This window comes from Rhinolophus sinicus, chromosome 5, assembly GCF_057876585.1.
Source record: "Rhinolophus sinicus isolate RSI-liver-muscle chromosome 5, RSI-T2T, whole genome shotgun sequence".
NCBI classification, from domain to species: domain Eukaryota; kingdom Metazoa; phylum Chordata; class Mammalia; order Chiroptera; family Rhinolophidae; genus Rhinolophus; species Rhinolophus sinicus.
The window spans coordinates 84,016,158-84,043,770 of NC_142505.1; the positions used below are offsets into that span (position 1 = coordinate 84,016,158).

Consider the following 27,613-nt stretch of genomic DNA (forward strand, 5'->3'; position numbering starts at 1 on the left):
TGACTTTGACTCTTACGCTGAGTGAAATGAGCAGCATATGAGTGTTGAGCAAAGAGGCGATATGATTTCAAAAGATTACTCTGGCTACTGTGTGGGACGGAGGCTGGGTGTGTGTGTTTGGGGTGGTGGTGGTGGTTTGCTCGTTTTCCAGGGCTACCATCACAAAATATCACAGATGGGTGGCTAAACAACAGACATTTATTTTCTCACAGTTCTGGAGTCCAGAAGTCAAGATGTTGGCAGGTTGAGTTTGTTCAGAGGCCTCTCTCCTTGGTTTGCAGATGGCTGCCTTCTCCATGCGTCCTCATGTGGTCTTTTCTCTGTGCACATGCATCCTTGGTATCTCTTTTTGTGTCCAAATGTCCTCGTCTGGTAAGGACACCAGTCAGATTGGATTGATTAAGCCCCACCCTAATGACGTCATTTTACCTGAATCACCTCTTTCAGTGCCCTATCGCCCAACATGGTCATCCTATTCTGAGATCCTGGGGGTTAGAGCGTCAACATATAAATTTGGGGGGAATAATTCAGCCCATAATGAGGCAAGATGGAGACCAGTTAGGGGGCTGGCAAGAGATGCTGGTGGCTTCGTCTAGAGGGATAGATGTGAAAGTGTGAGAAGCAGTCAGATTCCTCAAATATCTTCAAGGTAGAGTAGGATTCACGGATGGATTGGGTGGAGGGTGTGAAAAAAGAGAAGTCAAGGATGGCTCCAAATTTTTTTGGCCTGAGCAACTGGAAGCATGGGGTTGGCATTTATGGAGCGGGGGGAAGCTATGGGAGGACCAAAGCTGGGGAGACGCTGAGATCAAGGAGTTCAGTTTGGGGCATGTGAAGTTTGAGATGCAAGTTACACATCCAAGAGGAAATGTCAAGTGGCCAATAGGCCAAACACCAGCTTGGAGTTTAGGGGAGAGGTCAGGGTTTACCAACATAATTATCCTTTGGCAGTTTTATGGTTTCTTTTTCATAACAACTTTGAGATAATATTCACATACCATGCAATTCAGCCTTCTAAAAGTGTACAATTTGGTAGATTTTAGTATGTTCACAGGGTTTTGCACCCATCACCACTATCTAATTCCAGAACCTTTTCAAAAAGAAATCTCATCCCCATTAGCAGTCACTCCCCATTCCTACCTCCCCTCAAGCCCTTTGCAACAACTAATCTTTCTCTCTCTATGGATTTGCCTGTTCCGGATATTTCATAAAAACAGAATCATACAATACGTGGCCTTTTTGCCTCTGGCTTTTTTCACTGAGCATAACGTTTTCAGGGTCCATCCATGAGTATCAGTACTTCATTCCTTTTTAGGACTGAATAATATTCCATTGTATGGCTATGCCTTATTTTGTTTATTTATTGCATCAGTTGGTAGATATTTGGGTTGTTTCTGCTTTGTCTCTATTATGAATAATGCTGCTGTGAACAGTCATGCACAGGTTTTGTGGGAACCCATGTTTTCAGTTGTTTTGAGTATATACTTAGGAGTGGAATGCTAGGTCATAGGGTAACTAACTCTATGTTGAATATTTTGAGGAACGTCAAAACTGTTTTGTAAAGCAGCTGCACCATTTTCCAGTCCCACCAGCAATGTATGAGAATTCTAATTCCTCCACATCCTTTCCTGTACTTGTTATTCTCTGTCTTTTTTATAATGGCCGTTTGAGTGGGTGTGAGCCTCTCAGGGCAGTTTTGATTTGCATTTCCTGGAAGACTAATGATATTGAGCATTTTTCATGTGCTTCTTGCCACTTGTATGTCATTTTTAGAACTATGTCTATTTGAATTCTCTGCCTATTTTTAATGGGGCTGTCTTTCTATCGCTGAGTTCTAAGAGTTCTTTATACATTCTGGATACGAGTCCCTGTGTAATATGATTCTCTATTCTGTGGGTTTTCTTTTCCTTTTTCCTGATGTTCTTTGAAGCACAAAAGTTTTTGATCTTAATGAACTGACGTATAAATTTGAGAGCCATCAGCGTATACCGGTAGATGTTATTTTAAGCCACAAGACTCCATTAGAACCATTAGGAAGTTGGTTTAATAAGAATGGTAGTATCCAAGGACTGAATGCAAGGTTGGCCGTCATTCATAGGCCCAACATATGAGAAGATATCAACAAAGGAGACTAAGACAGACCAGACCCCGCTCCCTTTCCAGGGTGGCAACGAAAAATTCAAAATTCTTCTTCTTTTTTTAGGAAGTGCAGTTCTGGTCCTCTGTCTCAATTCTCTCCAAGGCCGTGCAGACTCCAGGGGCCTTGCCCATTTAAGTGAGGAGCCCTCTTCCCCCCGGGCCCCTAATCACATGACCTTATAGCCTCTGCCCTCGGTAAAACCCTGTATATTCTCATCTCAGACCACCTTCCCTTTCACACAGAATGTATCACCACATGCATCACTTACTCCATCAATTGGAAAGATTTTCTGTCCCCATCTCATCCAAGACCACCCTTGAATGTGGCTATAACTCAGCCACTATCCATTTTTGCCTCGCACCCAGCAACTAGGCAAACCTATCTATAAAGCAAGCTAGGGCTCCCTCCTCTTCCTTTAGATGGTCTTAAGGACACCCAACATGGCATAGGTGCAAGCTGGGCAGGGATGCTTGTGCAACTGTGATAGGTGACCTAGGAGTCTGGACATTCCATCAATGCAGACTGATCGCAAATACACCATGTCCAACTAACAACATACTGCTGCTGGGCCCACCCAGTTCTACGACTTGGTGGATCTGACTGAAAACCCAGCTCATACCAGGCAGTTGCAGACACACGATCACTTTGTGTCCAATGGTCAAATGTTCTTTCTCTACCAGGGCCCAGTAACACATCAGGAGTTGTTTCTCTGAAGGGGAATGCTTATCTGCTGCACATTGCGTGGTCATGATCTAGAATCCTGGGATGGCATCCTGATTCTCCCACGGGGTCTTTCAACAATTTGTCTTTTACTTTGGAGGGGATATTCTGGTTTACCTCTGACCCTTGGACTCCTAAAGAGGTGGCTGTGGCTGGTTCCTGAACCTGCATAGCACTCGTGTCCCACCCTGTGGCGTGCACTTGTCTTATCAAGGCTTCCAGTGTGGGGCCTCCTCTTGCTTTTCCTGTCTGATCAGCCTGATGCCGTCAAGATCATGCATCAGTGTGATGTTCTGTGGGAAGTGCAGGTGGTCCAGATCGCTTCGGACTGTGTTAGGACAGAAGGTGAGAGAGTTAAACGAGCATGGAAGTAAAATTGTAAATAAATGTCGTCAGTTTCATGATCATGTGAACTGTTTCCTGATCCTCTTTTCTAATAAAAATAGGAAACACATTCACTGAATAGAGAGCCACATACCATGTACCTTAGGCCTTATTAATCTTCTGTAGCAAAAATGCCACCTCAAGCACAACAGCTGCGATTGGGCTACTGCGTGGTTGAGCTGCAACCGTCTACAGTCATTTTCTCAATCCTCTGGTCTCTGCAGGGGTCTGACTGGCGAGTTAAATGAAGATACGCGAAGGACCACCACCCTTGCATCATTTAGATTTTTAATGGTGACACTTCTCCATCCCTTCAGGGCACAATATTTTTCATTTACAATATTGGCCAGGAAGGAGCGGGCGGTTTTGGAGGCTTCCATTTGACCTTCTCCACTATGGTAGCTCTTATGCCAAAGGCCAAGGACCTTTCTCTTAAGATGGATCCTTTCTCTTAAGGACCTTCTACCCCTTCAGGTAACAGGTTCTGGATCTGAAAATTGACTTCATGCAGGAATTGAGCAGGGCCATGACTTTGTATTGGGCCAATTGCCCTCAGTCTTCTGCTCTTCCACTGTTGCTTTTTCTTTCCTCCTCTTCTCTCTCGCTCTCTCTCATTATAGACGTCAAACATCACCATGTGCACTGCCCATCTCTTTTGCTCCTAGGAATGTCGTGCTCTATTAACAATCTCCACTGCTCCCTGCAGGTCAGTCTCCCTTAGCTGCCCCTCAAAACTTGACAGTTGTTTTGATAAAAGCCACCAGAGCTGCATTCTGATGATTGCCGCCTGGCCTCTGTTACTTGAGAATGGGGGGTCATCCCCGTGGATAGTAACAAGTCCAGCTCTGTGACTACCTCTCTGGCCTGCAGAGGAGAGAACTCCTTAGTGACGCTAAGTTAGTAAGGTCTTGATGGCCTTTAGTTAATGGTGTGTCCTCTAGGCCCTCTCATGGGACAGTATCCTAAGGTCCCCTGGCCTCTTGTAATGTATCCACTCCAGCATTTTCACTTCCTATAGCTTCTTTATTCCTTTCTCTACTGTCTTTCAAAACAAATCAGGCATTTCCATTTTGTTCAGCACAGGCCATCACTTTCTCCGGGCTTCTAACAGCTGTTGGATTTGTTTGTCTATTCCCGTGGAACACATTCCCAAAAGCTGGTGGCTTAAAACAACATACATTATCTCATAGTTTCTATGGGTCCGCTTGGTTTCTGTGGGTCAGCTTGGAAGTGGCTTAGCTACATGGTTCTGGCTTAGGAACTCTCGTGAGGTTGCCATCAAGATGTCAGCCAGGGCTGCATTGTCTGAAGCCTTGATTGAGGCTGGAGGGTCTGCTTCTAAGAAGGCTCACTCGCTGGCAGTTAGGGACGGTTGGGATGCTTCCGTTTTGCTCCACGTGGCCTCTCTCTTCCCTGTGGCTTCTCCAGCAAGACAGTCTGGACTTCTTTACATGGAGGCTGGGCTCGGTGAGAGGAAGAGAGAGACAGCATGCCAGAAACAGAGAATGTGCCAAAAGGGGAGGAAGAGCCTACAATTAAAGTCAGTCTAATCATGGAAGTGACATCCCATCTCTTCTGCCATGTTTTACTTCATAGAAGTGAGTCCATAGGCCCAGCCTGTACTCGGGGGGAAGGGATTACACAAAGGCATGACTACCAGGTGGCAGGGATTACTGAGGGCCATTTTGGACACTGCCTACCATAGCTACCCTAGCAGCAAGTTTCCCTGAACCCCTGGGGTCCTTGATAGGGTGTTAAATCCCATGTCTCAAGAAAATGCCTCCAAGTCAAAGTATTTGAGTCTTATGTTCTTACTTCTTGATCAAGAGCCCTCGAATCTAATCCTCACAGTACTTCTCTGGCTCCTGTTGATACATGCTAGTTAGTTCCTGCAGCTCTCATTGTACAATCTCTTTCCTCCCTTATCAGGCCCAGCATGTCCTGGAACTCAATCCTACTTATTGGAAGGTGAGGGCAGTTTCTGAGAAGCCTTGTGGGAGAGAGACCTCTGCAGCAGCATCCAGCTTGGGGAGGCACTAACTCTTACTAGAAAGAGGTGGGCTACCCTGCAGTCGCCTCACGAGGGCATGACCATGAACAAGCCCAGAGCTTGTTCTAGCCAGGTGTCCCTATCTCACATTCCAACCAGGGTTCTGACCTTAGCATAGCAGCCAGTTTAGGCTGAGCTTTTAAATGTCTCCAGACCTTTGAAACACTTAACAATTAAGTCCTGCTTCTGTTCCTCAGCTATGTTAGCTTTTCTACTGCAGGAAATAAGGGTCTCTTTGTAAAGTACCAAATAAGCCCTTTGGTTCTCACACTTAGCCATGAACTCTTTGTTAAGGACCCTCAGTTTCTCCTCTGTGGCAGGGCTTCAAGACACCTTACCTAACCCTGTTGGAGATAGAGACACGCCCACCGACCCAATGTGAGTCCCCCTACCTGTCAGGCTGTTCCCTTCCACCAGGATGCTTCCCCAGGCCACCACCAGCCAAACTTCAGCAGTTAGGCTGCCACCTGTGCCAGGACTCTGTGCCCCACAGTCTACGCAAAATGGTGTCCTCTTTGCTTTCCAGGTGGTAAGCAAGGCAGTCCCCAAACCCCATCCTTCTGTCTGCTCTCTCCAACCATTCCTGTCCTAATTTGGGTTTTCTGAGAAGCAGATGTCAAGTAGCGATAAAGTGCAAGAGATTTGTGAAAGAGGGAGGGAGCAGGACTAGGCAGGGAGAGTCTTCAGACTGAAGGAAGGACGATTGGTTAGGAAAAGTCTCAGACTGTAGCATGGTTACAAGAATGTTTCAACTAGGCCAGTGGAGAGTCCTTAACCAGAGTTAGAGGGATCCCGCCCTGGGATGCCACCATGCTCAGGCATTGCTGGGAGCAGCTCTGGAAAGCCAGCTCCTCCCCATCTCCTGGCAGCTGCTGGAGAGCCAAGCAGCCTTGTCATGGTACCCAGTCTGCAAATGCCCTGAGTCCTGAGAACAGTTCTCTGAGCCTGCTGAGAATATGTAAATGCTCAGAACCACCAAGTGTCTGAATTTGAGGGCCCTCTGCCCTAGGACCCCAACCAGATGCCCCTCCTGGGACACCCCCCACTCCTCTCACTGGCCCTGGGTGCAGACCTGGTCTCAAGAATGACAAGTGGTAGGGCATGGAATTGTGCAGAGGCGAGCAGAGACAAGGTGGGGCAGATATGTCCTCCTTGGAGAGTCTCATCTAGGATTAACTGGTCAGGCTTGAAAAACCTAGAACGCAGAAGGTCTCTTGACAGGCAGGGTTTCACGGGGTTAAGGCCCCCGTCAAAGACTTGTCTGGTGATGGGAAGGGATTCTAGCTGTGTTCCCGTCCTGCCTCTGTGGATTGAACTGCCACCATTGCGGTCACTCCTTTGTCTAGAGCTTAACCTCTCCAGGCTCCTCTTTTCAAACTATATTCCTCATCCTGCCCTTACTTCCCAAGAATGAAATGGCTAAATCTCACGTGCTTCTCTATGCACTCCTTTTCCTGGGCCTTTCCTCAATCCCAGGAATGACGCTAGAAGGTAGACCTGCACTGGAGGCACGTTGCAGGGGGAGGCGGGGAGGGGCGCAGTGAGGAGTGGTTAGGGCAGGCAGAGGAAGCCCCATCCTGAAAAAAATGAAGTATTGCCTAACAGATTGCAGTTCCGTGCCAGGAGGGTGCGAATGATTATATTTTTTTCCAAGTGGTATTTGGCCACTTTACCTGCCTCCAGGTATTCTGGGGAGATGTCTTTGTGTCTTTGAGGCAAGAAAACCACCCTTAATATCATGCAATGGGGTAGGCTGGGAAAAGGATAGAATCAGGCCGTGTTTCTGTCCCCTTGGGTGCCTCTTGCAGGTGTCGGAGAGAGGGGAGGATGTCAGAGTCGGCTCACTCTACCAGAACACTTTCATGTTGTAACCTGCTCAGGGTGAAAATGATCCCAGCTCAAACCTCTGGAGGAAAGCGATACCCCCTTCCATTGCCCTGCGGCCTCGCAGGACAGAACACCTTGTTCCTCCTGCAGAGCAGGCCGCTGTGATTGTTCTCATCCACGGATAGGCAGGCCGCCCTTGCTTGTTTCCAGCAGCTGGACAAAAAGCCGATGCAGAAAGACCGAGCCTGGGGATTGGCTTTTGGTCAGGAGCTCCACACGCACCTCACGGGTGGAGGGGGTAAGGGCAGGGATGCATGTCTCAGGGAGACTGACCTCACAGTGGCACCGCCTCTGGCTGGTAGGGAGCATGCCCGCCCCAAGCTCTACAGCACGGAGGGACCTGGGGCTGCTCGCCAAGTGTCTGGGCCTCTGCTTCTAAATTTGGGGACGGATGGATAGATAGATAGATAGATAGATAGATAGATAGATAGATAGATAGATGATAGTTGGATAGATAGATAGATAGACAGACTGATAGATTGATGATAAATAGATGATAAATAATAATGACACCGCCTTCATAGCCTTGTTTTGAAGGTTAAGGGGAATGAGGTGTGAAAAGTCTCCAGGCCAGGCCTGGCATTCTAAGCTCTTAATAAAGGAAAGCTGCTGTGAGTGTGGGTGCTTCTGCAGTGGATATCAGAGCAGCAAACATGTTCTGCTTTCCAAACTCAGATGTGTCTGAAATGTCGCATCACTTCATTACTTTAAAAAAATCAAGTGAAATTCAAATCTAAGCCCTCATTCTGTCAGGCTTTCAGGAAACTCAGTCTCAGTGATCATCCCAGCTCCTCTATCCCAGGTTTCACAGGGAGCCCAGACATTGGGGAGACGCCTGCGTTTGCCACAGAGGACAGAGGTATGTCCAGGCTTGGCTGAGCACCTGAAGCTTGCGGGCTCTGCGCTTCTGTGCCGCCCCAGGGCGCAGGACCCCCAGGCTGGGCTCCTACACTGCGTGCCTCAGCCCACCGTGAAACTCTCCCCCCGTGTCTGCAAAGGGACCTGCAAGGGAGTGTGGCCAGGGCTCCATCACTCACCAACCTGCAGATCTCCCTCTGCTGAAGGAAATCCTGCTCCTCTTCTCCCAAAGGCAGGCCCCTCCCTCTCCAGGCCCTTTGAGCCCCCTACTATCTGCTCTTCAACTTGGGAAGATCTTTATAAAAGAGAAGGACAGGCTGGTTCCAGACAGCTTCTGCTGTTAGCTTCACATCACAGACTCCCCTATGGCAGGAAGGTGGGGGTGGGGGCTGTTGTAAGAGAGTCAAAGGTACATTTATTTACTTACTTATTCAAGAAATCTCCTCTCTGTGTCAGGTGCCACTCTAGTCCCTGAGAGCCATTAGTGAACAAGTTCCCTCTCTCCAGAGTCTTACACTCTAGTGGCGGTAGTCAGATGGTAAGAGCATAAACAAACATAGAGGTGATTTTGCTTAGTGTTAAAGTGCTAGGAAGAGAAGAAAAGAAAGTACTGGAATCGAGAATGAATGGGAGTGAGATAGTTCACATTTGGTTGGGTGGCCGAGGAAGTCCAGGAGGTCATGTCTGAATTAAGACTGCAGCCATGAAAGATGTAGACAGAAGTGGTCCAGGCAGAGGGAACAGTCTTGCTGTGGGAACGAGCTTGGCCTGTTCTATCACGAGCAAGGTGGTGTTGCAAAAGGAGGCTGGAGAAGTAGTCAGAAGCCAGACAAGTGCTTGAAGATCAAATCATGACCTTTCAGTCCGTGGCAGGGTCCCATAGAAAGGATTGGAAGCAGAACAGTAACAATCTAATTTACATTTTTAGATTGAACTTTGGCTGCTGGGCAGAGACTGGTTTATGCTTGTCAAAAGTGGAAGCAAGAGACTAGGGAGAGGCGGTCACCATGGCCCCCAGGAGACAGTGCCTCATATGCTGCAGGGGAAGCAGGGCCTGTCCCATCACAGTAGACCGTCAGTGTCAGCGTTCTGATTTTGCCAGCAAAAGCATCATGGCCTCCCTCCACCTTCCAGTGGACATTTTAATTATATTCTTTCTTATGTACCTTTTTCTTTAGGATTAAACATATTTAGTTTCCCACTAAGTTATTTTAAATGTGCTCTGTCACAGTCAAATGAATCGGTGTTTATGAGTAAAAGCATATTTTTGTAATGGATTCTTTATCTTGTCCCGTCTTCCATTCTGGGTTGGTGTTTCAGAACCTTACTCATCCTTCCCCATCCTCTCTCTTACCTTCTTGTAAGGTTTGGATTTGGTCAAATCCTTTCCCCAATTTTGTGTCATTCCCTCTTTATACTGTTAAAGACACACTGGGGCATATTAAAAATTTTAAGAGTTTATTTGACCAAAAATCAATTTCAATCAGGTGGCACCAAACTGGAAGCAAAGAAAGGAAGTTATCTGATGATTGGCTGTCGCTTAAAGCCTAGTTGACTATTTGTGATTGGTTGTCCTTAGGCTTCAATTGGGTAACCTTGAGGCATTTACAGGCTTAGATTTTGGTTTGCTTATGTAGGCTGCCACAGCATTAGCGCCACCTCAGTCGAATGGCCTCCCTGTTTAATTAATTTAACAGTACCCTTTGCTGCTCTGCAACGAGGAAGGACAGCAAAGGTTAAATAAAACCGGCTACAATAAAAATCAGTTATGCTTAGTCATACTCACGCATTTCGTAAACACCATGTATCAGGCACCAAGCTGAAAATTTACCTCATTTTATTTTCATGACAATCCTATGACATAGATACTTCTGTTATAGAAAAAGAGAAGCTCTAGGAAACTAAACGAATTTCCCCAAGTCTCACGCTAGAGTGAGTGGCAGGATGGGTTTCTTAAGGTTGGATAGCTCAGTTTCAAATCGGAAGGATGTGGAGCTATGTGAGTACAGACCACACTTCTGTTCTTCGCACTTCAGTGACATACGCAACATGCAAATTCAAGTTCTGATGCAAATAAGCACCTCTTTATTTTCGGAGTCAACCATTCAGGCATCTTCTGTGGCAAGCCTGTGGCTCTGAGGGTAAGACTACGCCTTGATTGAAAGTGATGTTCCTGTCAGTCCAGATTTGTGCTGACAGAGGTGTGATGGTCCCTGGAGGCCGCAAGATGTCTGCCCAGCAATGGCTGCTGCTCGCCGCACCTCCACTGCACGAATAGAGAGCTGGTGCGGCTGCTAAGCCCGTCCTGGTCTAATGACTCTTCATTTTCATGCCTGGCTATTGTTAATGACCTCTCTCTCTCTCTCTCTCTCTCTCTCTCTCTCTCTCTCTCTCTCTCTCAATAGAATTAGGATGTACTGGAAAATGTGGCTTCTGTATAGGAAGCTGAAAATCCAAAAATTGCCATCTGGATATTTCATGTCTCCTTACACAATAAGACAGCCTCTCAAGACAGCACATTTTGGGGGCAGCCTGGCAGCGTCATCAGCAGCTTGCTTCCTCCTCGTGCTTCCTGCTCCCAGCTGCTGAGTTCCCCTCTGTAGCTTGAGTGGAATAGGAGATGGGTCAGTGGGTGAAGACACGAAGGCCATGCCTGCTTTGTCCTCTGCCTGTGACCACTACCAGACCCTTCTCTCTGTCTTTGCTCATGCTGCCATAAAGGTTTCTTTTTCAGTTTTTGAAACCTCTTCTAGTACAATCTGACCCTCATTCTCTGCATAGCCAGCCCTTTGATTGTTTCATGTATTTGATGAGGGCTGGTATAGCTTCCTTGAGAAAGGCAGGTAAGGAGATGGTAAGCATGAGCTCTCACCTAATACTGTTACTACTACTGTTAGTACTACCACGACTAGTACTGCTGCTACTGCTGCTACTACTGGTAAAATCCTTGATACAGGGGGTTCATGCCTCCCAAGTCTCATATTTTTGAAGAATGCTGGATACACAATAGACATTTCATAGACATTTATTAAATACTCACTAGTCTAACTTTATGTTTCAGTTTCACCACGTGTAAAATATCCATCAGGGTTTCCCAGCTTCAGGCATTTTCCTATTACCTTTGCATATTGGTGTACAATCTGTCTGATTATTTTCTTCAGGATTCTTCTTTAAATCCATCAATCACCTTTGTTTTACGTGATTTCTTTTATAATATATTTAGTATATCCTTTTCACAAAAGGAAAACCAGCACCTTATGCGTTAAGTGGAAAGGAACTATAAACCAAATTTATAACTATTGTTTTATAAAGTTTTCCCAAGTGCCATCTAAAGACTTCTCCTATGTCACCTGTGAAGTAGGACATTGGTGTCAGAGCTTTACTTGAAAGGGGCTGTAGCAGAGGCTGTCAGTTCCCTTTGAACTTTCTGCTCCCTTGTGCTCTCTACCCTTCTAACTGCCGAGGTCTGCACCTCTGTACCAGAGAGCTTTTTCCAGACCATAGAAGGCCCCTCTGCCCTGCTTTCCAGGCTGCCAGGGAATTCACATCCCTGAGAACAGTGGCCTCGACCCATGCCTGATGGGAATTGGTGGAGAAGTACCCCTGATCTCTCATCCTTCTGGTGGGATACTTCCGAGAAGTTTCTTTTACATGATTTCCCAGAGTTTCTCTGTAGGGTTGTTCCAGTCGCTTACTGTAGTTGCTGGCTTGCTAACATCACCTTGTTGGCTGCCTTCCTTTCCTCTATCACCTCTCCAACGCTTTACCAGTGTGTCTGCACCTCTCACATGAACTAGTTGCTCTCAAATCCTTGTTTCCAAGTTTGCTTCTAGGGGAGCCCAAACCAAGTCAGGGTCTGCTTGCTAGTCAGGGGATGACGATCATTTTTGACACTCATCAATTGAGGTTTGCATGATGTATGCTTTACTCAACTCTGCACTGTCTGTGCAGACTTATCAAATGATGAGTGGGAACAAGTACAGCCACAAATATTTTGTCCAGGTCCCATTTTCCTACCAAAGTAAGAATTTAAAAATATTTTCCAGAAAAAAAAAAAAAAAGTTGAATTAAGTCTAAACGGTTTACAATAGTAATGGTTCTTCCCAACATACACAAGTAAACATGAGAAAAGGTTATATTTGGATATGTCCTTCAGTGGAGGAAATATGCTTAAAGCCTGGGAGTTATTAAGCAGAGAAATTGGTTATAAATGCAAATGATTATTTTGAGAGAATAGTCGTAAATGTTTACCACGTAGTACTATCATCACAATAATGACCCTGGTTAATAATTCCAAAATCCTCCCAATTTTATCACACATGCTCTCATTTAATTGAACCTTCCCTGTAAAAGCTATTTCATTGTCTCCAGCACTCAGTGCAGGAAATGAAAACATAACAAAAACTGCTTGGATTAAAAGGGCAAGTTTGTTCTGCTTTGTTGATCGAGATGCTTGACTTATATTCTACTTCATCTCTTCAGAAATTCCAACATTCGTCTTGTTCCTTTGAAAGACTCCTGCTCACTTACTTGACATTCAGACTGCTTTTTCAGCCATTGATGGGGCTGCTTACCGATGGCATTCATTGGGCACCACAGAAATCTAGCTGTCCGAATTTCTCGGTGCTGAGAATATAGCAATGAGCAAAAGATATCTTGTCCCAGCCTTCATGGAGCTTATAGACTAGTGAGAAGTCTAAGCCATTAATCAAACAAACGAATCCTTAGAAAGTACAAGTGCTATGAAGGAAGAGGATGGTATATTCTGAGAGAGAATCAAGGAAGTACTTATTTATTTGTGTGAGGATTATCCATTGGAGGTTATGTTCAGTTAGGAGTAACAGAGTCCTGATGAATAGTTGCTTAAACAATTTGGAGAAGTCTAGAAGTGAGCAGACCAGGGTTGGTATCGTAGCTCTTCCTTGTCGTCAGGTTCTTTCTAACTTTCTGATCCTCCATCATTCAAGTATGATCTTTGGCTAGTATAAGTCTGCTAGAGTACTTTCATCATGGCACAGATCCAGACACAGGTAAGGAAGGAGGGCCAAATACAAACAGGGAAATTTTCCGGAAGTACAATCTAACAGTTTCTGCTCACACCTTATTGGCTTGAACTGTGTCTCATGGTTACTCCAGTTGCAAGGGAGGCTGGGAAATGTAGAGTTTTAGTGGGAACTTCACCACCAACAAAATCAGAATATTCTTAATATGAAGAAAGAAAGAATGGATCCTGGATAGGCAACTAGTGATCTCTGCCAGAGTAGTGCCATTCACTCGAATAGAATGAGACCGAGTCCAGTAAAGCAGAGCAGAAACTTTATTCTTTGATCAAGGAATAGAGAAGGACGAGCTCATGACTGAAGGCTCCTTCTTCCCGACTGGGGAGGAGCTTTCTCTATTTATAGGCTGTGATGTGGAGTGATTACATTCTTTTAGGCATGTGTAGTTATTCTGTTGCATTTGGCCCTTTGGCACAAGGTCCTTTTTGCACACGATGCCCCATCACCTCTTGGTTTTCGCACTCGGTACCTTGGTCTTTGCGGTTGGGAATCCTTTTCAGTTCCTGTAAGTAAGCATCGCAGATGACACAGTTTAGGTGTTGAAAAACGGTAAACGTTAGGGTCTTGTGGATGATAGCCCGGTGACACTCCTTTGAGGAAGTAACATCTAAGCTAAGTTGAAGCTAAAAATGAAGAATTACCTAGGCCAACAGTAGTGGAGAAGCATTCCAGGAAGAGAGACTAGCAATATATGAAAGAAGGAAAGAAGGGGAGGTGAAAAAGAACTTAACTGTCCAGGTTGAGTGTCCCATAAAGAGCAAGGTGAGAGTATTAAAGCCCTTTCCTGGTTTCCTATTGAAAATCATGAGGACTGCAGTCAAATAATAAAAGAATGCTGAGCAGGAATATTAAATGACTGTTCTCAGAAAGAGAATATTCTATATACCATTCCTCCATGACTCATCCCTTCCCAAATATCTTCAATTTTGAGCACTTCGTACTTTTTCCACTGAAAGTATGAAGTGGTGGTCCTTCTTCCTGCCAAACTCCTGATCAGCTTTGTTCTGCACTTTGGAAAAAAGAAATCCTGTTTCCTGTCCTTTGTTTCCTGGCTGCAGCCTCTGGTTCCGCCTACTTCTTGGTCTCATGGTGTCTATTTCCGCCTCAGGCTCCCAAACAAGCCCATAGATCACTTTTCTCTTCCATGGTTACTAGTTAGTCATAGAGACTTATCAGAGTGGAAAGTAACTTCTCTCCCTCTGTGGGATTTTTTTTTTTTTTTTTCTGTCTTGGATCACTCTCGTTTTTTCTTAGATTAATTTCCCAGACTCTTCTCTGCAAAGGCAGGAAGAAACTAAGCAGGTGTTGAGGACCCGGTTCTCCTGGGGAATATACTGGAGCAGCGTTGGTTTGAGACCAGAAATGATGTAATCAGGTCACTGGCAAAATGAAGGAAGGCAAGAAAAACTTCAGGGTTTTCTATCTTGGGTGTGGGGATTGAGATATTACAAGATGGTCAGGAGGGGTGGGGAAAAGGTGCTTTGTCTAAGAGAACAGCTTCTGGGTTTGCATAAGTTTTCCCACTTCTAGGCTGGCTGACCTTCAGCTCGATATTTGACTACTCTAAGCTTTGTTTTTTTCATTTGTAGGAAAGAAGGTAACAGTTCCTACCTTATCGAGTTATTGTGAGGATTAAAGAAAACGATACCTGTAAAGTACCTGTCATAGTGCCACATAGAAAGCACTCAGCAAATGATCTTTACTACTGGTGAGATTTAGATCATGTGTGTTTTGTAATTACAAATAATGAATGATATTCTCCATTCTAGCTTTGAGAAAAAGAATATGGAAGACCAGTGATTCCTTCACGGAGAGGCTGGCTTAGGAATAGATAACATGTACAAATTGGCATCAACTCTGAGCCCTTCCTCCATGGAGACTTAAGGGACAGATCATAAGGTCCTTAGAGTGAGGGCTACCTGGGATGGATGATAGATCCCAACCCACCTGGGAAGTGCCTGAGGATGAGGGAGACACAGCCTGCTCTGGATTCTCTCCAGTGCGTCAGTGCATTAGTCTATCAACAGATGAGCAGAATTCCAGCTCAGAATACAGATTTAGGATTCATGTTTCCACTCTCATGATCCCTTAGAATCTTTCGAGCAGTCTGCTGGAATTATTCTGACTTTGACTGTAATTCAGAGCTTTGTTTTCTTATCCCACGAAACTGCTAGCTTCAAAAAATGAATTGTTGCCCAACATGAGAGGATTCAGGCATGGCACCAGGAGTGTATCTATTATATATGTCAACGGATACAGCATTTATGTCTTAAATGCTGTATCAGTTGAAGCCAATAGCCAATCAGTTGAAGCCAAAAGAAGCCAATAGCCCTAAAATCTCAGTGGTTTAAGACAACAAAAAGTTATTTTGTTCACACTACACATCTAGATCAATGTCAACTGTTCCTGGCAGGAAGAAGGGGAACACATAAAATCATATTCCAAATAGTAGTTTTATAAACTACTGCCCATATTCCAGTAGCTCAAGCAAGTCCTGTAGCCACATCTAACTTTAGCAAAGAGTTCTCCTGTCACTGTGTTAGGATTTTCCCCATTCAATGGGCCTACCTATAGTCAGTAGAATCTAATGGGTATCTTGAACCTTTGAAATCATCTGGCTTGAAACTGTAAAGGATTAACCAATGATCTGATTAAAATCAGGCAGGATGGGGATTTTGAAATGCCTGCAAAGTGTCACTTTTGAGAAAACAGTCATGTTTTGTCCGTTCATTACGTTAAAAATCATACCTGTTTCATGCCTTATATTCGAGCATTAACATAGAAACAGAAAGTTTGGGCCATAAAATAGTCAAGGTATGTGCAATAGCAGTGGTGATTTTTCTTGACAAATGGTCACAATAATCTTTGTAAGAATAATAGATCTAGTTTATTGAACCTTTTCCAAAGGCGAGCTCAGGACAGAAGTGTCATGATAAGTTAAGTCTATATAGCTTCATTGCCTTATTCCCAATTAATTCTACTTATAATTTAGAAGTTGAGAAAGTAATATATGGGGTTGCAGGATGACTTCAGATCACAACTGCCACTTAAAACACCAAGAACACACCAAAACTCAGATTTGCCTGAACCCAAAGGCCAAACTCTGAACTAATAGTAGTAAATGAATGAGCTGACACTGAGGGAACCCTACAGACTTGGTGGGAAATTTTGGTTGGTTATGTATATCCTTATTTGGTTGTTTTCCACATTTGAGGAGGAGGCACAAAAAGAATTCACCTAAGTATATGTGGCAGGTCTTATATCAACCAAAGATTAACTCTAGTTCTGGAAGTAATAAAATACCGTTACACGCCCAGTCCTCAATGGAGGGCATGTGAGCTGGATTGGAGTGTTTTGTGAGCAAACTTGCCCTGGGAAAAGTCCGACTGGCACTTCAGCCTTTTAGTCTATGCTTCCCCTATCAGATTTTTAGAAACTTCTGCTTCTCATAAACTCAAGCCAAAGCATGACTGTGCCTAAAAGATGGAAAAGCTCTTCAGGAAGGAAAAGGGCTGCCCAGAAACCCAAGTTCAGAATCATCTGGTGCTGTTTAAAGACTTGGAAAAATGTCAAAGTTGATTGAATTTTCTAGGGGTAACCTGAAAATTTTATTTCCTAAAAGGGGACTTCTTGACACTAACGCTTCTTTCTCCTAACTCTGTGATGGTCCCTAAGTCTAAGGACCCTACAAGATAGTCATTGGTTCCACCAGCATTCTTTGAGCCCCTCCTCTATGGCCAGATATATGCGGTGATACTGTGTTGGACAAAACATAGTTCCTGCCCTCAAGGAGTTTATAGTCTAGTGAGGGAAACAATACCTGACACAGGCAGTGAGTTCAGTTGTCATTTCATTTGAGATGCAGTGCCACATTTAATATTCTTTACAGTGATGTCTTGGATGAAGCATTTAAAGCAATAGGGCATCGTGGGAGGAAGGCTTAAGGAGAGGTGGGGCACACAGATAACAAGTGATGAAGTGATTCCATTCCTCATTAGCCCTATTACTTAACCTCACTGAGCTCCATTTCCCCTTGTGTAAAATGAGGATAATAATATTGACTTTGAAGGGTCATTGTAAGGATTACACGAGGCAATGTATGTAAAGCATCCAGCATCATGCCTGAGTCAAGGAAGTGCTCATTAACTGTTAGCTAGAATCATAATAATGATGATATCAAAAAAGACAAGAAATAATTGTGACAATGAGATGGGGTTAGAGATAAAATAGAGGCTGGTAAGAGGAAAGGGTGCAATCACTAAAGCTATTTCCTCTTCAATAGTCACCCCTTAACATACATATTTGGATGTAATTTCCAGCTCACTTTTAAATAATGAATAGGCCTTTTCTTAAATTTGTGTGTTTAGGGTGCGATGCAGCTAAAGGGGAGATGGTTTAAATTGAACTCAAACTCTATTCCCCTTTCTCTTGTCTTTTTCTTTCCTGGGGTCCAGAACAATGAGCCTCATTGTGAGGAAGAGTATTTACCCAAAGCCTGTGTCTATTTAGGATATTTCACCAAGACAGTGAATAATCTCTTATCTATTGAGGAATTTTCACTATCTGTTACTACTGGAATCAAGATGTCATTATTACAGTAAACCTGTGACTTTGCATAGAATGGTCACTTTAGTTATAAGAGCATCATTCATAGTGGCTTTAAGGAACGGAAGCCACAGAACAGTTATCATAGAGAACACTATCAAAGATCTTGATTCCGAGACTCAGGATTCTTTGGTGGCAAGCAGCAGAACCAACTCTGCTTGCTTAAGCAAAAGAAACAATTTATTAGATGGCTCTAGGTTTGCTCACAGATCCCAAGGAAAAGCTGAAAACCAGGTTTCAGAAAATATAGGAAGCAGAATAGCTGAAGAAGCAGGAACTAACAGACACACTTTTGGGTCACCCATACCAAGTGAATCAACTTCATTTATTTTCAGGCTCTTCTTCACTTGTCTCCAGATTTAATTTCCCGAGAGAGAAAAAATTGGGTCTTGGTCAATTGGTGTGAGCCAGGGGGCATCAGAGCACCTGGAATGACATTCTTACCAAGCCTACCTGCAATGGGAGAGGGGTAGTTAGTTCCCAGAGGAAACTAGGGTGTGACCCCCAGAGAGGGACTAGATAAAGGGAAGACAACATGAGTTTTATACTACAGACAACCTCTAGGGTAGAGATGTAATGGAAGAATCCTCACCACATTACTTAATGGGGAGACTGAGGCACTGAATAACAGTAGTTGGCCTGAGGGGTCACATTTAACACTAGAAATGAAACTGTCTGACTTATACCAGCCAAGTGGGATTTTTTTCCTCTTTATTCTGTCCAGCTTGCTAAAGCAATGGTTCAGAGCCCTGGCAGTGCACCAGAATTACCTGTGGAACTTGTTAAAAATAGAGGAGCTGGGTTTGGCACGGGGCAGGTACATCTGTATTTTTAATAAGCTTCTCATCTGATTCTGTTTACAACCAACTTGGAGGCCCACTGCACCAAGTTTCCATAGGATCCAATATAGAAAAAGAACATTGTAGAACTAAAAATGGGTTAAAGTGATTTTAGGGAAAAGATTTTGGTTTGGTGACGAAAAATTTTGAGGTCCAATTAGTGTTAGCTGTCTTCATGGTTTGGGGTGTAGGGAATGTGAGGACAGGGAGAACTCTTCCCTGTGTATGACAGTCCTGGGCCAAGTTGATTGGGAGGGTTAAGCTGTTGTCCTAGGAAGCTCTTGTAGTTGAGCACTGCAAGGAGCAGGGCTGGCATCGCTCTAGGGCTGTCCTGACCATCTACGGTGCCGAAGGGGAAGGATCAGATTATAGGGGTAGATTACCCAAGTGTTAAGATCTGGAACACAAAAAGGGTTGGGAAACAGGCCTGAGCTGGCACAGACAGGAAAAGGATCTGTTGCCTCTATCTTTTTATCTCATCACAACTGGTGACAGGCCACCCTAAGTCTCTTAACCATCTTGGAACGTGGGGGAGAAGGAAGAATGCTGTTCTGCGGGGGAGTCATATTCCTCTATGTTTCACCTGGCTACTCCTGTCTATCCTTCCGGTCCTTGCTTAAATATCGCCTCTTCAGAGAGGCCTTCCTGATCCCCCAATCTAAACGAGGTCCCCTGCTGTTGCCTTGTGGATATTTGCTCTTTCCCAGGGCCAGTTTTATGGGCATGCAACCTGTGCAATCACACAGGGTCCTGTACTTGGAAGGACCTCATGCTTGCTTTAACGCTTTGCGGTTGCCGTCTTGAAATTATTAACAATTTTGAACAAGGAACTCTCCATTTTCATTTTGTACTCAGTTCTGCAGGTTATATAGCTGGTCCTGCACTTTCACTTCCTTAAACTTAGTGCTATTTAATTGTAGTAGCCCTAACATCGAGCCCCAGGCCTGCCACTATAGTAAACGCTTGATAAATATTAAGTATAACCATTTTAAATTATTTTTGTTTGACAATGTTTGACTTATGTTAAAAATCATATTTATATGGGGTCAACCTGAAATATTCTGGATGGATGGATGAATAAATGAATGATGGAAGGAAAGGTACCTTGAACACAGTGTGTTGCTGACCCAATATCCACTTACTTACTTTTTACCTACTTCCTTCTTATCTTCCTTCCACCAGTTTTGTTCAGGTGTCCATCCCTTCCCAGTGACTCACAGGAAAATCCCTCCCTAATTCCAAAGTAGATTCTGATCACTCTACATAGTCTTTCCCCTAAGAACTGGTTTGAATGAGACTCCTGAAACTACTGCAGTTATCTTACTACCAGCCTGATGATGGAACTAACCCAAAGCAAAGAGCAGAGCCAAAGGAATTGTAGAAAAGCAGTACCAGGACACTTTGTGGCTAAACCCTGATCTACCTCTGAACTGCGTATTATATGAGATATAAAATTTCTGTGTTGTTTGTTCTGGTTGTCTATTGCTACGAAATAATTGCCCCATAATAGAGTGGCTTAAAACAGTGTCTATTTTGTTTATTTCACAATTTTGTGGGCGAGGAAGCTAAGCAGGGCTCAGAGAAGTGATCTTCTGTTACGTCCCCTGAAGTCACTCAGTGGTATTCAGCTGGCTAATGGGGCTGGTCTGAAGAGTCACAAATTTGGCATCTTGGTAGTGATGGCTGGCAGTCGAGGCTCTGCTTGGGCCTGCCATGAGAGCCTATCCATGTGGCCTCTGCAGCATGGCCGTCTCAGGGGAGTCAGACTTCTTACACAGGGAGTTCTGGGATCCCAGAGACAGTGTTCCAATAGGCAGGAAGTGGAAGCTGGCATTCTCTTTAGGACCAAGTCTAGACTGGCACAGTAGCACTTCTGCTATAATCTGTAGGTCAAAGCAGGCACAAATCCCACCCATCTTCAAGAGGAGATGGGATGGAGTCTACCTCTTCACGGGAAAAGTAGCAAAGAGTTTATGTCTCTCTTCAATCCTCCACATTGCTTAAGTCAGCTGAAAACAGGTTTTCTGTTATTTATAGGCAAAAGGATCCAAAATAATTAAAGAACTGCAAGGTTATCTCAACCTTGGAAAGATATTTCTTCCGGTTCTTCTAACGCAGAGCTCTGTAAATGTTTTATGCAAAGGACCAGATAGTAATTGTTTTAGGTTTTACAGGCCACACAGTCTCTGTGGCAACCATTCAACTCTGCCAGTGAGGCAACCAGCCATGGAAAACACATGAATGAATGAGCATGTCTGTATTCCAATAAAAATTTTATTTATAGTCACTGAAATTTGAATTTCATGTATCAAGAAATATGCTTCTTTTTTTCCAACTATTTAAATGTGTAAAAGCCATTCTTAGCTTTTGGGCTATACAAAAAGAGGCTGACTCGGTTTGGTCCCTGGGCCATATTTCACCGACCTCCCCCTCCCCCAAACACCTCAAGCTTGCTCCGAGCTTAGTGCCTTTCCATGTGCTGAGCTCTGTCTGGAATAGTCGTCTCCAGGATCTTCACATGGCTTGTACCTTTTCTTCAGTTGGGTTTTAACTCAGGTATTACCTCCTTAGAACAGACTTCTCTGATCACTGTACCTGAAATAGTCCCCCCTACTCTGAAACACATTATCCCCCTATGTTTCTTTATAGCACTGCTTGCTCACTGTCTGAAATTTTGTTCATGTATTTGTTTACATGTCTATTTGCTGCCTCATTTCTAGCCTCACTAGAGTAGACTCTGAATGAGTTAGGGATTGCTTGTCTTATCCTCCTCTATACTCCCTTACCTAGCAGAGTGCCTGGCAGATAATAGATGCTCAATTAATAATTTGTTGAATTTGAGTTGAATGGTTATAACTCCATTCTCTGGGGCTTGACAGGAATATAGAAGGTGACTCCACTTATAGTTATTGAATGAGAGAAAGATAATAAAAGCAGAGGAAGGAGATCAAGTCGTCAGAACAACATACCTCTGTCTCAGCCAAAAGCTGAATGGAAAAGTCTTCTCCTCTTGTAAAATAATTCTGACAATAGCTGTTTTCCTCTCTTGGCAGATATGAATGAGTTACCTTGCCGGTTTGGAGGCAGGGAAAGGGGAAACAAGCTTATTTGAGGAGGAAGAACACCATTGCAGTGGTTGTGATAGAGTGTTTGGAAGCTAGATTTCTCTAGAGCACTGAGGTACGCTTGCACAGAAATTCCCAAGATCTCTGAGAGGAAATGACAAAGATCCTGGGTGACACAATCACAATAGAGATGATGGAGTTGCATGTAACATCAGGCTGAACTTATCATTAGGAAGGAAAGAGGCAAAAACAGCAGCAGGTCCAGCAGTCAGGACAAGGCGGCTTGAGCTTGAACAGAGTGTACCCGTGGTGTTGGGTGGTGGCCAGGGCTCAACAATTTGGCATTGGGCTTTCCACGTCTAGGGACAGATGTGGCTTCCATCCAGTCCTGCCTCTAGTTATTAAAACAAACAGATCGACAGCGTGGAAAGAGCCCACTGTAGGTGAATATAATAAACAGGAAGGGTTCATGGGAAGCAGTGAGGATCACAGCTTGGTGAACCTTGGAAGTTAGAAGTTTGTGAGTTCAGTAAGTTCAGGTGAGGACTAGAGCTCTGTAACAGAGACAGCACAAAGGAGAAACAGAGACTGAGGCTGATACGGAAGGTGGCAAGAGGCTGACCTGAAAATCTGAGCATAGTATGGATGGCACTCATAGGCTAGCCGGGCTAAGGAAGCAACTCTGACTATAGACAGTTGATTCCCTGTTCGTGGATGAAGCACACAAAAATAGAGATGGAATTATGGTTCTTATCTGGACTTCTTGGTTGCAAGTGACAGAAATGCTAACACAATGTGGCCAAAGCTTAAAAAGGAAATTTTTTGGCTCACATAATTGAGATACAGCATAGCAATATGCTAGCTTCAGGTATGGCCAGATCTAAGATCTTAAACAATGTCTTCAATACTTGACCTCTTCCTTCCTTCCTTCCTTTCTTCCTTCCTTCCTTCCTTCCTTCCTTCCTTCCTTCCTTCCTTCCTTCCTTCCTTCCTTCATCTCTCAGTTCTTGTTTCCTCTTAGCTTCATTCTCAGATGGGCTCTTCCCATGATACAGTGGCTCACATGATCTCCTGGTGTATATCCATCCAGCTTCAAGTTCAACAAAGAGTACCTTTGGCCTCGTTGCTCTAGCAAGTCTAAGAGTTCTATCTCACTGCCTCCGATTAGGTCATGTGTCTGGTCCCTTTTTAAGGGTGAAAGGCCTATTTGGATATACAGATAGAGTGGTCAGCAGTCAAGTTGTTTATACCTATCCGGAGTTCAGGAGGGAGCTCAAAGCTACGGTAGATATTTGGAGGTTGTTGGTGTGCAGATAGCACTTGCAGCCACGAAGCAGGTTGCAGTCATCTAGGAGGTGTGTGTGAATAGAGGTTTGAGAACCAACCTGGGATGGTCCAATGTTCAAAGGTTGGGAAAATGAGAAGGAATCAGCAAAGGAAGCTGAGGAGGAGGGAACAGTGAGAACGGAGACCCAAGAGGCAGTGAGTGGGTGGTGACCCAGAGGCCAAGTGAAGAAAGATTATTGTGCCTGAAGTACGAAGCAACCTACCAAATTTTTATTTACCTCAAGTCTCAGTGTGTAGTGTATTTCCATGCGTGTGTGGTTTGTGTAATTTTTTTAGCTCGGGGTCACCCAGCTACCATATATTCTCTTTGTTCCTCTCCCTAGATATTCTGAGTCCATGTGGTTGGTCTAGGATTTCGGTTCTAGGTCTCTGTGGTCACAAATTTCACTAGTTCTTTTTTCTTCTTGCGGCAGCTGCAAGATCAGTTCACTTTCCTTTCTATACTTCTAAGGAGAGCCTGAGCACTGAGCATCTGCCAGGGCTCTCCATCCATCCATCCATCCATCCATCCATCCATCCATCCATCCATCCGTCCATGTCATAGTTACTGGGAGTTTACAATATGTAGGCACCGTTCTAGGCACTGAGGATATAGCCACAAACCACACAGTCCCAGCACGGTCTTGCCAACAGGGAGCTTACATTCTAATGGAGTGGGGTGGGGGGAGAGGGAGACAATGTGTGTGTGGGGTCAACAGGCAAAGTAACTTCAAATTGTTATGCCTGCACTGAAGAAAACAATCAGGGGTCTAAGATATAAAATAACAATGGCGACTAAGAGTGGGCACTGCTTGAATTGGGAGGGCAGGGAATCTTCTCTGAAGAGTTAAATCCTGATGTCTCCAAAGTGACCAGCAAATCTTTTTCTTTGTCGAGTCCTGCACTGAACCTGGTTCCCATTCCTTGAGGCTCTTGATTTCCTCTTGGCTTACGAGAATAATAGAGGAAACCTACCTTCAATTCTGTCTTCATGTGAGCACCTACATTTACACTTTACATGTGAAAAATCAGTTCTTTAATAATTTTATATAACATCTGCCAGAGGAAGCAAAACATTATAAAAATGGAATTTATCATAGTTCATCTTCCAATAACATGGTTAGTTACCATTTAATTTAGCTAACATTTTTTTTTTTTTTGAGGAGGGGAGCAGTTATTACACTACAGACACTGGTTTAAGTAAGCATTTTATGTGCGTCCTATCATTTAATCTTCAGAACAGCCCTGGGGGAGGTAGGAACTATTACCATCCCCATTTCACACTTAAAAAAAATCTGAGGCTTAGAGAGATTAACTGTCCAAGGTCACACAGCCAGCAAATGGCAGAGCTGAGGTTAAAACCCATGCCTGCTATCAAGTCTAAATGTGTAGATACAGCTAGCAAATAGATTTCATTCATTCATTCATTCAATAAATCAATCAATTAATCAATTAATCTTTCAACATAGATGCTTTCTCTGGCCCCCTGAGTTGGCAACCCCTTCATGTTCCCCAGCACCCAGGCCTTCTATCCTAACTTACCATGTGGCATTGCTATTGCTTGTTGCTTTTTTCTCCCACTGACCAGCAGCAGTCAATTTCATTCTCTGAATCCCTAGTATGTAGCCTAGTACCTGCACATAGCAGACTTAACAAAACAAAACACAACAGAAAAACCACACTGCCCCCCCCCCCCCTTAACTGAACGAGGGCTGTTGGTTCCTGGACATACAAATAATTTATTCAAGGACAGTCCCTAGCCTCTAGTTGTTCACCATTCAGCACTAGACATTGTGGGATCCAACCTGACAAGAGCAGCGAGTGAGCTGCTTGAATTGATTCCTATGGTGGAACACAGGGACAAGAGGGCACCGCACTGGGGATGGAAGATGGAGAGGGACACCTGAAAGGATCCATTCATTTGTTCCACAAGTATTTATCAATCGCCATAGCACAAGTAGCACATGGTGAGCACTCAATGTTATTCGGTGCCAACCAGTTCCAGGTGTTGGGGATTCCGCAGCGTACAAGAGAACTGCGGTGGCGCTTCCCTCCTGAAGCTCACCGTGTAGCGAAGGACGACGGGCAGTGGGAGAAATTACGTAAAATTGTGTGCGATGCCGAACAGGAAAACAACAGGCGGCTGAAATTCTGATAAGGATATTAGATCCTTTAGCTGAGAGCAGCCGTGGGCGGGTTTTAAGCCGGAGTGGCGGTGACGCGGCCGGACTGTAGGGGGCGGGAAGACTGCAGACAAGAAGAGCTGGTAATTTTAAGATGCAAATATTTCCTCCCTGATTGGAAGGAGCGAGTGCCTAGGGTCAACGTGGTTGCTTGATGCACTAGGGTTTCTCCGGGGCAGGGGCTGCATTTTGAATGCAAACTCGATTGCCCAGCAATACAGGGCGGGCAGAGGGGAACTGCAGCCCTAATTCCCTGTTTTTTCGTGCTGGGCACATCTGAGCTTCTTCGCTCCCCAGACCTGCAGACGCACCATCTCGGACTCGGACCGGGACCACATCAGGCGGGCAAGATCGTAGGTGGTGGGGGTCCAAGCACCGCAGCGATTACCTCCAAAGCTCTAGGTCTGCACACCGCGCGGGCGGGAGGGGGCGGAGCTTGTGCTGCGGACCTAGGCGGTGGCATGGGCCCCGCCCTCTGCCTCAGGCCCCGCCTCCAGGCCTCTCTGATTGGGTCAAAGCCGCGGAAGGGCCGAGCGCCTTGGGAGGTTCGGGGGTCGGGCTGAGGCGGGCAGACTGATTGGTCCGGCTGGGATTAGGTCATCGCTAGCAGGTTCGAGCGGCCCGGACGCCGGCGGGGCGGCTGAGGCTGCTGTGAGAGGGCGCTCGCGGCTGCTGGAGAGCGAACAAGCGAAAGAGGCGGGGAGGCGGCGGCCGCACTAGCTCGCCCGCTCGCTCGCTTCCCGGCGCCGCTGTAGGTCCGCCGCTCCCTAGCGCGCCGCCCAGCAGCCGATCCCGGCTCGGTTCAGGACTCACGCGCGCAGGCGGACACTGAGCGGAGAGCGAGCCGGCGCCACACCTGTGGAGCCGACGGCCGTGAGGGGTGCCAGCCCCGGTCCCACTGCGTGCGTGCTCGGGGCTGCGGGCCGCCCGGGCCCCGGGGGAGGCGCGCCCCCCGGCTGGGCGCCGCGGGCACCATGGGGCTCCCTGCTCTGGAATTCAGCGACTGCTGTCTGGACAGCCCGCACTTCCGAGAGACGCTCAAGTCACACGAAGCGGAGCTGGACAAGACCAACAAATTCATCAAGGAGCTCATCAAGGACGGGAAGTCTCTCATCAGCGCGCTCAAGAGTGAGTGCCCCCGAGCCCGGCGGGGACGAGGCCCCGGGGCGGGAGGGGCTGTCGGACGGCACTCCCCTGGGCGTCCGTGCGCCGGGCTGGTTTTCTGTCCCCGGGGCACTGAGGGACGCGCGTAGATGCTTGTAATGAGGAAGGAGGGATACGTAAAATGGGCGAGACAGCCACGAACCGTTGAGGAAAGAGACCGGTCTCCCAGCCGTTTGCGTTCCGGAATGGCCCGGAGGTGGCCGAGCGCAAGCGGTGCTCTGGGTCACCATGGTGGACGAGCGCGGCACACAGGTGTCCGGGAGTGGGACTCTCGTGCCAGGTGTGCCACATCCTGTTGGGAATTCCCATCGCGTCCACGACTCCAGCTCCCTTGGGGAAGAGTTGCTCACCCCTGGGTGCCCAGCCGTGGGACTGGCGTGTTCCCTGCCAAGGGGGCGCTGCCTTCCCTCGGGAAAAGGCAGCTTGCACTGCTTCGCTCCCTGTACGCAGCTCCAGCCTGCTCAGGGCCGCAGGTTCTCCGAAAGGCACAGGCGCCACCCAGAGAAGGGCTGGGGAGGAAAGGTTGGGTAGCTAGCGATTCTTTGGAGTATTGGCAGCCAGTAATCCCCAAATCTGGAATCAGGGCCATATACGTGCGCAGGTCCTGATTCTTGTGTTTAGCAGAAGCTGATAGGGGTGGGACTAGAGAATCCCAGTGTTCCTTTACTCTAAACTGTGGGCGAGGGTTTAAAAATAGAATGAATATATCCTGACTCTCTTCCTTTCCCTTCCTCTCCTTTTTAACTCTCCTGTTATCCTTGAAAACTCAAAGATCTGAGAAGGAATGTCTTCGGTCCTCGCTTAGAAAAGAGAAGTTTAAACTCATCCTTCAAGATTCTGTAACATTTTGAAAAAACCATTTTTGCTTATTTCCTTTTGGTAGGAGAGAAATGAAATTTGCATTCAGTGTATGATTTTTTTCCCCTTGACTTTTGCAGAGCCAGAGAGTTTCTCCTTCCGGCCAAACAAGAGTGCTCTGGGGATGAGCGCCTTGGATTGTAAGATCGTGTTTTTGGTTCCTTTTCAGTCTACCAATTTAAAAATAGTTCAGCCCATCTTTGAGTTTTGAGAATCAGGAATAAGGTGAAGACAGAGTGTGGAATTGTCTTTCACTTTTCTTTTCCTGTCTCTGTGATGGATTTCTTAATAGGTGATACCTTTTAGCCCAGAAAGGTTGTGTTGGCAGAGTGGGGACCTAGCTGTGAGAATTGTTCCCAGGCCTCTTTTAAAGGAGACTTAACAGAAGTCAGCAGCTTGAGATGTCATTTTGTGAGCCTGTTATTTCTAAAAATGAAGAGGGAGACAATGGAACTGCAGGGCAGCAGGTGCCAA

General features: G+C 45.6%; 1 protein-coding gene across 3 annotated transcripts in view; it reads left to right on the forward strand.

Moving 5' to 3' along the window:
• Positions 1–27,613, forward strand: part of ARHGAP26 (Rho GTPase activating protein 26) — a 752,092-nt gene that overhangs the window by 323,463 nt on the left and 401,016 nt on the right. The window contains exon 1 of one of the 3 annotated variants that reach the window (XM_019739058.3): positions 25,701–26,245. The exons of 1 other annotated variant lie outside the window; for it this stretch is intronic. In XM_019739058.3, the coding sequence (XP_019594617.1) occupies positions 26,092–26,245 (154 nt within the window). In that variant the 5' untranslated portion in view covers positions 25,701–26,091. Of the gene's footprint in view, positions 1–25,700; positions 26,246–27,613 lie in introns of those variants that run through there. One more of the 3 variants, XM_019739059.3, reaches the window with a different exon arrangement.